At 41.0% G+C, this 11,534-nt stretch overlaps 1 protein-coding gene across 1 annotated transcript in view; it reads right to left on the reverse strand.

The window, feature by feature from the left end:
* The window catches only part of si:ch211-202p1.5 (uncharacterized protein LOC103909337 homolog), a 29,323-nt gene extending 22,102 nt beyond the window's left edge, over nt 1-7,221 (reverse strand). The window contains exon 1 of the mRNA XM_055023995.1: nt 6,957-7,221. Within this exon, the coding sequence (XP_054879970.1) occupies nt 6,957-7,017 (61 nt within the window). The 5' untranslated portion in view covers nt 7,018-7,221. The remainder of the gene's footprint in view (nt 1-6,956) is intronic.
* Nucleotides 7,222-11,534: the final 4,313 nt, after the last annotated feature.

Raw genomic sequence — 11,534 nt, forward strand, 5'->3', positions numbered from 1 at the left:
AAATTTGCAGCAAACAAACAATGATGACTTCATGCAAAAAATGGGGAATCTGTTGCTTTTCTGTGGATTTCTTGAACATGAAAGGAAATGATTTATAGAATCTGGCAGAATACAAACAAACATAGCTTCAATTTTATTGATAAAATTATATTTAAACTCAGCTGTTTTCTCGAAGGCTATATTTATGTCACTTTGAAGGCCACAAAAAACACTTTGGTGGTGCAGATATGACATGTGGTCTAAAGGAAAAGTTCAGCATGTCTGAATCCCTGAAAACCTTCAGTGGAGTCAAACAACCTGAACCACATCAAACCTTCCTGAAAGGCCTCAACACTTCAACCACAGACTCTGAAGGTACCAGCACCAAACTTTCATCCTCTTCCAAAGTCCAGTCTGCAGGAGAGCTGCTCAACTCATCACCTGGAAGTTTCCATCAGCTGTCGTCGTCGTTTCTTCCTCACCAACGTAATTCAGACTCATGAAAGACAAACAATCTCTCCTGACTTGTTTTTGTAACCTGCAGTCAGGTTAAAGTCGGGCATCGGACGAATCAGACGCGTCTGAAAGCTTAATGAGCTGCAGGCGTTTCAGTCTTTTGAACCAGCAGTCATTGACTTCCTGATTGGAGCCAAACATGAAACCCAGTGCAGTGAAAGAAGGTCAGGAAGGCTGCAGATTCAGATTCTTATTCAGATCTACTTCTGCTGGAGGTTCGGCGTTCTGCAGCCGGCAGACCGAACTCTGTGGCGCAAAATTGGTTCTGGTAAATCAATGAGCGGTTTCACAGTCAATGAGGTTAAATTTCAAAAGTCTGAGCAGCTCAGAGAAGTCTCCTGCTGCCGTGAAAAGCATAAACAAAACTAGAAAAAAGATGTTAAAACAATAAAACCACCAACATTACCAGGATGTTCTACGATCTGTTAATGGAAACCAGAGGGAGGCAAACCACATGCAAGCATTTACTGGTTCGATGTTCGTCTTGAGCCAATTTGAAACTGAAGTCCTGAGAGGGTTCAGAATCTCTTGTTTGTGACGTTCCAGCTTCAGTTGTAATAACTCAGATAATATAAATCACGTCTGCTGCCACATCCGTAACAATACCAGCGTTTTCCTTGCAGTGAGCGAGTCAAAACACAAACCGGTGTCCTGCCTGAGACGGGACATCAGATTCATGCTGAAAGCTGGTAGTTTATTGTTTCCCTGCTCCAGGCGGTGAGCCACGCTTTATGGATGCAAACACAACATTTTTTCCTTTTCACATCTTGAGATGTTCCCGTCTCCCCTCCTGGCAGCGGTTCAGTCCGCGGAGCAGCCGTCAGCAACCCGGCTTCCTCTCCTGTAATTTCCTTTAGTGTTTTGCGGTTTCATAAACGTTCATGCTTTATGCAAGAAGTCATGGAAATCTGCCTGTGTTGGTTCACATGTATGTCTGCAGAATAAAACAGGAAAATCTCAAGTTTGCTGTGAAACAACAATGTTGTTTGGCTTAATTAACTATGATAAATTGTTATGTTAATTTAGCAAATTATTAATAAAGTTAGAATTTCATTAACCTAGACATTTATTCTCTACGAGGTATTGTTCAGAAAATACTCGACTTTTAATGTCATCAATAATATTTCCAATAATAAAAAATGAAGAAACTTTAAATCTAAACTTCATGAACTTTAACCTCTGAACCAAAAGATGAAAAAACAAACCGATCAGATCAACCAACTAATGAATAACGACAATCAAAATGGAATAATGACAAATATATCACAAACTAATTATTATACATGAAACTTTAGAGAAAAACAACAATACAGCCATATTACAATTGATTATGATTATATATAGAGGTGGATGAGCTGCTGCTCTGTGTTTGGGCCGGCCAGAACCAGAATCTCCCAGAGGATACATCTTAGCAGCTATCAGCATGCAGAGACCAGAACTCGTCAGCATGAAGCGATTTTGTGTTTGCAGTGAAAAACAAAAGGTTGACCTGTGCAAACTCAGGTTTCTTTGGACATAACAGACGGTGCCGAGTCCAACAGAAGAGCCAAGCTAAACTCCTTCCTGGCACATTTGGAGCCCAAACGTCTCCAGCTTGAACACAGAGAACTGCTGGAAGGATCCTGCAGCGCAGAGGGGGGTCGGCACCATCCGGCCCAAAAGCAACAGCCCCTGGTGGGCTGAAGGAGGGCAGCGGACCGCCAGGAGGCCGGACCCTGCAGGACTCGATCTACTGTTGAACTTCCATCATTAATCTGGGATCAATCCGTCTCTGTGGGCTCATATCGACTAATTACAGTGTTTTATAGAGGATTCATCTCAGAATAACATGTTTGAAATCTGGAGAAAAAAATACTCCAGATTCACCTGCAAAGAGGAGACCTGCATCAAATCTTTCCCTCACAAACTGAACATGAATTCACAGTATTGCTGTGAAATTTTTCACTTTTCAAATTGCTGCCCACATAAAAATAAACTGAAACTTTTGTGCGACCATTAAAAATTATTTTTAATACCATAATATTTGATGCAGTTAAGGGAAAAACTGCTGACTTCCTTCATCTTGATGATGTTCCTGGAGATTTTGAAGAACTTGACTATGAGTGCTGTATCCAAGCGAATAGAAAGTTTAGTGGAAGGAAGAAGTATTGTGGAAAATGTGTTCAAGCAGCACAGATAGTTGCATAGGCCACAGAGTTTGCAGGTAAAGTCAGAGATTCAAAAGTCTCAACAGTCTGAAACTGAACCAGACACAAAATCCTCTTCAGAAATAAAAATGAAACGTCTGATTTGGTTTAGAATCTGAAGGAGGAGAAGTTCTTCACAGAGTTCTGCAGTCATGGATGGTTTGAGAGTCGCTCATCTGCTGGTTCTGGTTCTCTGAAGTCCAACATTTCAGAGAGTTCATGATTCCTGCTGCTGACAGGTTGGTATGGAGATGCTGATTTCATTTTCCTGCAGGATTTGGTACCGACCCGAAGGAGGCTCAGTTCCAGTTTTGATTGGAACCGGACTGAGCTGGAATATAATTTAGATGGATGAAGGTTTGGGTGCGTCTGTCCTCAGGCTGAGGCGATTCGATAGGAAACCGAGTGGGAGACGCGCAGAACGAGAGAATCGTTTGGATAAATAAACTTCATGTGGAGATGAAACTTTGTTTATGAAAGTGATTCAAATTAAATATTTGAAAAGGGAAGGAAGCAATTATGGAAAAATATTAAGGATCGCTGAGCTTTAAATTTACGGAGGAGGATTTCAGGGCCTGAAAAAGAAATTTTAAATTTCTCCTTCAAATTCCTTAAATACAGATTTTTCAGAATTTTTTCCCTCAGAATTCTGATTTTAGTTTCAAAATTTTGACTTTTTTTGCTGAATTGAGACATTTTCTCTAAATTCTGACTTTTTTCTTAAAGTTATCAGTTCTCCCCAGAATCCTCATTTTAATCTAAACAATTTTCTTTTTTCTTTGGCTTCTGACTTTTTTCTTTTTTCCAGAATTATGACTTTTATCCTGGAATTTTTCTTATTTCTTCTGAAGTTTACATTTTTCTCAGAATTATGACTTTTGTTTTTAGATTTTTTTCTCTAATTATTACTTCTCCCCCAATAATCCTCATTTTAATCAAATTTGAATCTTTTTGCTAAATTCTGACTTTTTCCCTCAGAGTTCTTATTTTCATATTAGAACTTTTTTTCTCAAACTTCAGAATGTAGAAGTTTTTTCTGAACTGGAGTTTTTTATGACTCTTTGTTCCTCCAGAAAGTCGTTTCTTCTCTTGCTCAACTGGGACCGGTCGCTCTCGGCTTTCTCTCAGCCTCCAGTGTCTCAGATAAAATATTCAACACTTTTGAAAGTTTTTGCTTTTTCTGCAGCACTTGTACAGTTTCTCTTTTGCTCTGATTTCGAGGATTAAAACTGATATTTTCTTCCATTAAACTGTATTAGATGTCAGACATTAAACTATCAAATAAATCAACTTGAGGTCAGATTTAGGAGGATAAAGGTGAATGATTTCACCATCAGCTAATAAAATATTAAGTGACTTGGAGCTGGCGTCTGTTTCTTGCAGAAAGGAGCAGATGCAGAACCGGGTCGGTTCTGCACAGACAGCATGCAGGTTTTGTTCTCTGCATTGTCTTGCTCTCCTCCACATCTCAGATGGCAGACAGAGAAAAACACATTAAATCTAAAACTATTTAACATTAAATCTAAAACTATTTAACTATTTAATTAAACAGAATTAATTCTGTTTAATTCAGGTCTTAAATTTGACCTAAATGAGTCCAGATGCAGTTAGGCTGATCTTAATATCAGGGGAGAACTAAATGAGACCTGATGTTGGGCCGTTTCAACATGTGTTCATCATATAAAGCCCTTTTATCACCAAGTATCCATTAACTCTAAATTAATCTAACAAATCTGACCCAGAATATGCAAATTAACTTAAATACACTGCTTACATTTATTGCTAAACCAGACGAGTTTAATGAGGGAAATTGCCAGTCTAAGTATCAATAATCATTCAATTCTAAACTAAATCCCATATTTTAAAGGTTTTCAAATATTTGCCTACCAGAAAAACCTGGAATGTTTTAAGTGTGTCATTTTAAACTTTGCCAAACTCTGCAGTTTAATCTCATTCCTCATACCTTCTCCTAACAATCTCTGGATTTAACGTCTATTAGAAAGGAGTGCATTTTAATCTGCAATTTATTTTATTTCTTACATTTGGACTAATGGTCTCTTCCTTTTCATGTGAGCATCTTCAGCTGCAGTCCAGCTTGGCTGCTTTCCATGATGTCACACAAGGAAGCTGTTTGTCTGAGGTTTTGCTTTAAAATGCATCCACAGGTCGGTCAGAGTGAATCAACCAATCAGAAGACTGCAAAGCGATGACATCACAATCTGCTCATTTAATAATTTGAACATTTGTAGAGTTGGGGGAAGTTGGAAATCTTTTTTTACATGGTGGAAAACAAAAAAACAACCTTTTGAAGAAAATCTAACTTAAAAAATAAAAATTACAGAATTTGTTCATGTATTTAAGAATTGCATTCTGAATGTGATCCAAACAATCCTGAAACAATGAAGATTGATTTATTTATCTTAAACGGTAAATGAAAGAAAACAATAGGAAGATGCACAACAAGATCAGTTTTTCTGCTGTTTTGGATCAGATTGTTTTACATCAGAATTTATTATGTTAAAAACTGTTTTTATCTGAGCAGAGAATAACTTTAAACCTTACAGTCAGGGAAACAATAAGCTGGAGAGGAAATGGCTGCATGACGTTTCTGCAGCTGTAAAAGAAACTTTTATGGCGCCGAGTCTTTTAATCCGACGTCTTTTAATGATGAGAAACGATAAGAAACGATGAGAAACGATGAGAAACGAGGGCATTACAGGCAGAGATTTGTTTAATTTATGGCTTCATTTTCTATTTTTATGTCTTTATGCATTCAAATTAAACTGATTTAAAGTGGGGGTCCTGTGAGCTTTTAGGCATCATCAGCAGTAGCACTCTGATCTTAGATTCCTCTGGGTTAACAGTCTGAGGTAAAACTGAACCAGGGAGTGGCAGCCAAACTCATAAACTCCAGATTACATACCTTCTCCTAACAATCTCTGGATTTAACAACGTCTATCACTTAGGAAGGATTCATGTGAAATGAAAAACCTTTTAAAACTAATCACGGGTCTTTCGCTGAGCATGAGATGTTCGAACCTGAGGGCACGTTTTGTTTTCACAACTTATTCATGCAGTCATAGCAGAACAACGGTGCAAATAAAGTTATAAATCCAATTTAAAATTAAATTCTGCAGGACACAAAGAGCTCCTATAAGGGTGTTTTTATCTGTTGGGTTCACACAGGGGCAGACAGAAACCTGCAGGTAGAAGGCCAGCAGCCTCAGGGTCAAACATTCCAGGTTTTCCTGTGTGCAGACATGACCCCCCCTGTGATGTTTTGCATTACATTCCTCAGGCATTATCCAGCCTCTTTGGGCAGGCGGGGAAAGTTTCTTCACATATTTGGTTTCTTGAAGGCGTTACAAACGTCCTTCTGTCCTGGAAAACTCATCAGTGCACACAACTGTGAAAAGCATCAATTTACCACGGGGAATAAAGAATCCATAAATTATCTCTCTGACTGAATAACAGCACACAAACACACCCCAAAATCTGGGCCAGTCCCACCCTGAGTGGTAATTTCAATTATTATTATCCACCAAAGTCTGTGCTAATATGTGAATCTGTCAAGGAAGGCATTATTGCATGTTACCACATGACAAAAATCTAATTTATTTACACCTGTCAGCCAAATCAGGCCAGGCTTTTACATGTTTTACATAGAAACCCCTTTAAAACACTCACCTGCAGCTGCAACCACTTAGAGACGAACCTGCCTCAGCTGTGGTGCAAATAATCAACTTCCAACTGAAACAGATTCACTTTCTGGAACAAATGAGCAGAATGTTGCTTTTATTTCACGTTTCATCATCAAACCCAACCGTCTTCTCATTAAACAAGACAAACTGGGATTTTATCCAGGCAGCACAGGCTCAACACTGACCATCAGGTTGTAGTTAACCCAGTTTATTCTTTCCACACCCAGATTCGATGCTTTCATCCCTTTTATTACATTTCCTCACCTTTGGTCGGTTCCAGCCCTTCACATTAACAGCTGCCATCATCCTGTCAAGTTCCCTCATCCTCTGCAATGCAACTGATATCAAAGCCGGGAAGTCCAAGAAGAAAACATGCACTATGTGTCCTCAGTTACCCAGTGACACAGTCCTTTAACTTGGTGAGATCACAGAGCAGGAGCTGCTGCACTGCAATACAGTGAGAGGATGCATATTGAAGCAATTTTAAAGCAAAGTTCTCAGTTTGGCTTCGAGACAGAACCTCACCCATATGGACAGGAGAAGACTAAATGATGACGTTTAGGACGGGTCTTACCTTGAAACTGATGGATCAGCATCAGAGTGGTGGCGAGAAGCCAGAAGTGAGTGAAGTCCATGCTGCTCTGCAGCCTCCAGGTGTGAAATGAAAGAAGAAAACTCTTTAGTCCCCAACCGGTAAACCCTGCAGGAACTGTAGACCTGAACACCTGCGGGTTGAACGCTGGCGCTGCGTTCGTATGTCCAGACGGATCGGGTCAGGTAGCGCTGAAGGAAAACCCCGGTATGGAGGGGCTCAGAGGCGTCTGCACGCTCCAGAGGCAGGGAGGATAATGAGCCGTGTGATAACAGGCGGAGAGGGAAGGAGGAAGAGGAGGAGGATGCAGAGGAGAAGCAGCTCCTGCAATGAGAACCATAAATTAAAGCTTGCTCTGGTTGACCTGTGTCACGCTCTCACTGTGGTCCGCTCGGCTCGGCTCGGCTCGGCTCCGTAACCTGGAGTCTGGCGGCTCCCTCCAGGGATTCCCTCACAAAGCCATCCTCACACACCAAGCTGCCCCGTTTATTTTTAATCTACTCACATGTGAAGAACAAACATCCGTACCAGCTTGTCTGCAGTGGTGTGGAAACATTTTTCCACTTCATGGATTCCTTCTGTTTTTCCTCACTTAACCTTTGTGTCGTCTTGTGGGTCAAAAGTCACCCATTACCATCTTTAGCTGTAGAAAAAGTACCTTAAGCTATCGTTTTCAAACTTGAGATTTTAGGACTTTCCTAAATTGACTGTGTTGTTAGAAAAAGTGATACTTTGATTTTGTTTATGTTTCCATGTGAAAGGCACCAGGTACGAGGATTGTCTTATAAATGTATTTAAACACCAGAAAAAGAGTTCAAAGGTCATTCACAAAATCTCTAACGCACACACACACCACCCTGCACACACACACATTAAACTGGATTGATGTCTGAATTGAACTTGCATTTGACCTCCACCTGACCTCTCAGTCTGCAGCTCACATCACATCACCAAATTTCCAACAGAAAACTATCAGACATAATGAAAACAAATGATGGATGGATGGATTAATGATGAATGGATGATGGATGGATGATGGATGATGGATGGATGATGGATGGATGGATGGATGTTGGATGGATGATGGATGGATGGATGATGGGTGGATGGATGTTGGATGGATGATGTATGGATGATGGGTAGATGTATGAATGATGGATGGATGATGGGTAGATGGATGGATGATGGATGGATGATGGGTAGATGGATGGATGATGGATGGATGATGGGTGGATGATGGGTAGATGTATGGATGATGGATGATGGGTAGATGGATGGATGATGGATGGATGGATGTTGGATGGATGATGGATGGATGATGGGTAGATGGATGGATGATGGATGGATGATGGGTAGATGGATGGATGATGGATGGATGATGGGTAGATGGATGGATGATGGATGGATGATGGATAGATGGATGGATGATGGATGGATGATGGGTAGATGTATGGATGATGGATGGATGATGGGTAGATGGATGGATGATGGATGGATGATGGGTAGATGGATGGATGATGGATGGATGATGGGTAGATGTATGGATGATGGATGGATGATGGGTAGATGTATGGATGATGGATGGATGTCTCGTTGAGCTCGTCCAGCTTCTCCTCCATCTTGGATCTGACTGCAGGTCGTTTCTGCGTTTCCTCATCGTCAGTTGGACGTTTTCACTCGGATGTTTGGAGTCTGAATCTTCTCCCAGGCGTCTCTGTTCAGTCAAACCCATTTCAAACTAAAGACCCAGAGATGTTCTCCCTCCGTTCGTCGGGCTAAAGACGATCAGAAACACCTTCTGCCGACTGACAGGCTAAGACTTCGGCTTTGCATCACCAACACTGAGGATTCGCGGCTGTTCACCGTCCTCCAGGTGAAACCGAGGGAGGGTGAGGTCTGTGATCGCTCATTTCACCCAACATCTACTGATGGAGGATGTTATAAATCCTCCATCATCCATTCATCATTTCAGTCCCAAACGAGCCGTTTTCAGCTTCACTACTACTTTGGCAGATAATATTTCTGCATTTTTGTTAATGGGTCTCTTCCGAGGTCAGCTGGAAGAAAACACCATGAAAACGACGAAACCTCAAAAAGCAGCTCAGTGGCTGTTTCATCTTTTCGGGGGCCAGATTTAGGGGAAGCTGTCTCGCTGACTTTCTGTCAGTCTGACCGAGGATAAACGTTGTGGTGAACCATCATAGGACGTTCACAGGGACAATCCAAACATCTGGGAAGCAGATCCTGTGGTGGATAGGACTCCAAAGAGTCACTTGGTTGGGTTCCCCCAAAAACAGCCCCAAAAGACCTTGTAAACCCCATGAAATGAACATGCTGTCCCAACATGTGTGATTCACCTCAATAAAAGAGGAAACATAAACGGGCAGGGTCTCATTAGTGGACAACAGAAATAAACCTGGATTCTTTTTTTGCTAAAGCCTAAAAAAAATCAAATGACTTCCACACCGATTAAAGTAAACTGAGTCCACCTGTGGGTAATTTTATCTGGGTATAAAAGCAACTGTTCCGTGAAGATGTCAAAAGGTTTATTGCGAACATCAGAGAACAACCAGGATGATGAAGACCCGAGGAAACCCAGCAGGTCAAGGCGAATGTTGTGGACGAGTTGAGAGCAAGTTAGGTTCTGCAAAACATCTCACAGCTGTTCAATCCGACCAGACCTCCACCGAAACCGGGCCAAACCTCCACCGACACCGGGCCAGACCTCCACCGAAACCGGGCCAGACCTCCACCGAAACCGGGCCAGACCTCCACCGAAACCGGGCCAGACCTCCACCGAAACCCGGTCAGGATCAGATCTGTTGGAGATTCAGATACAAACATATCTGTTGACGAGATAAGTGTTTAAAAACACATCGACTTTCCTTCCTGTGGAAATCTAAGTGTTAGTTAAAGTGAACCAGCACAGAGGTAACGGATTTGAATAAGGTTGTATCAAGTTTCCAGAAGCTGTTGCAAGAAGTAAGAGCAACTGAACATTTATCAACTAACAGCAGTTTCAGGTTTCAAAAGACATTAAATGCAGAGATTTCCATGCACACAAACACCACAGCCAGAGGAAACCATTTGTAAAGTCCTGAAGAAGAAACAAACCAGTGAGATACCAAGTAAGAGACACCAAGCAGGTAGACAGGAAAACATCAGCAGCTGATGAAGGAAATATGTTGAGAATTTCAGAGGAGAAACAGATGTGAATGAGAGCAGCAGCAAACTAAACATGATCACAAATGAAAGAATTAGAGTCAAATTTATCACTTTGTTTGTCGCTTTGGTAACATGAACTATGATGCAGTTTGATATGCAAACGACATGCAGACAGGAGACTGCTCTAAATGCAGGAAGTGGACCACAGCACAAGGCATTCTGGGTAAATAAACACAGGCTAGTCTAGCGCTCACAGAATAAATGGCTCCTTTGCCAAAGAGAAACCGTACAACTGTGAAAAACTGACACTACTCTGTATTTTCCCTTTGTGAAGGAGGATGTTTTACTTATGTTTTCTTCACATGTTTTTGTGTTGTTTCCTTCTGTGGTTCTTGCTGCAGCGCCCCCATAGGCAAGGAGGTGAACAGACTGAGTTGGTTCATTTGACACATTTTTGTGGATTGTAGAAATGTGAAGCTAACTCTCTTCCTCACCACTCCAGGTCATGGTGGAGGTCATGGTGGAGAAGCCAAGAGAACATCAGTATCTCAGAAAAGCAAAGCTGTCATCCCAGGTTTCCAAACCAGACTCCATCATCTCCAGGAGATGATGTTCATGAACAGGGAACAAGCTCTGCTTATACCAAGAACACAGTTAGATCCTTAAAAACCACCCAGATGCCCCAGAGTCCCACAGCTCATACATATCCTGCTAAACAGCTAATGTGTTATTAAACCAAATAATCAACCATGAGTCTCTGTAGGAGATTTCTCCATCTTGTCCAGCCCCTTGGATTTTATTTCATCTTGCAGACTCATTGGTGAGTCTTAACGTTGGATTTTTCCCAAAGAAAATGTTTTTTATGTTCACTTTTGAGATAATGTCTGCTCATGGGAACTGTGGCAATGTACATTTTATGGAGGGATTTGTGGTTTTATCAAATAAACTGTCTGAGGGTCGGATCATTTGGTAATCTCTTCACACCACCAGCTCAAACAGCCCACTCTGATTTTGTTGCGAAAATGAGCAATGACTTAATGTTTCTCCAGGATTACATAAGAGGTCGTCTCACGTGTGAACAATGAACATGTTGTGATTTAATAACCGTTGGGCGGTGAATAAAAACGTGTTTTAATTGGATTCTTATGGATTTCATTCTCAGGGGAAAGAAGTTTTTGTACATGAGTGAAAAGTTAAAACTGTAAAATCCAAATATGGACCCTCTGCTTTAAAGATACTTTAGCAAAAAATTGAAGCAGTTAAGAAAAAATATTTTAACAGCAAGTTTGCTGTTAAAATATCTTTAGATAAGAGTCATTGAAATGCTGTGGTGCCATTTTAATGCCACAATATCACAAAATTATTAAATCATTGTTTTTTCTGAAAATATGACAG

This window comes from Poeciliopsis prolifica, unplaced genomic scaffold (genome assembly GCF_027474105.1).
Source record: "Poeciliopsis prolifica strain line A6 unplaced genomic scaffold, Auburn_PproV2 SCAFFOLD111, whole genome shotgun sequence".
NCBI lineage: Eukaryota > Metazoa > Chordata > Actinopteri > Cyprinodontiformes > Poeciliidae > Poeciliopsis > Poeciliopsis prolifica.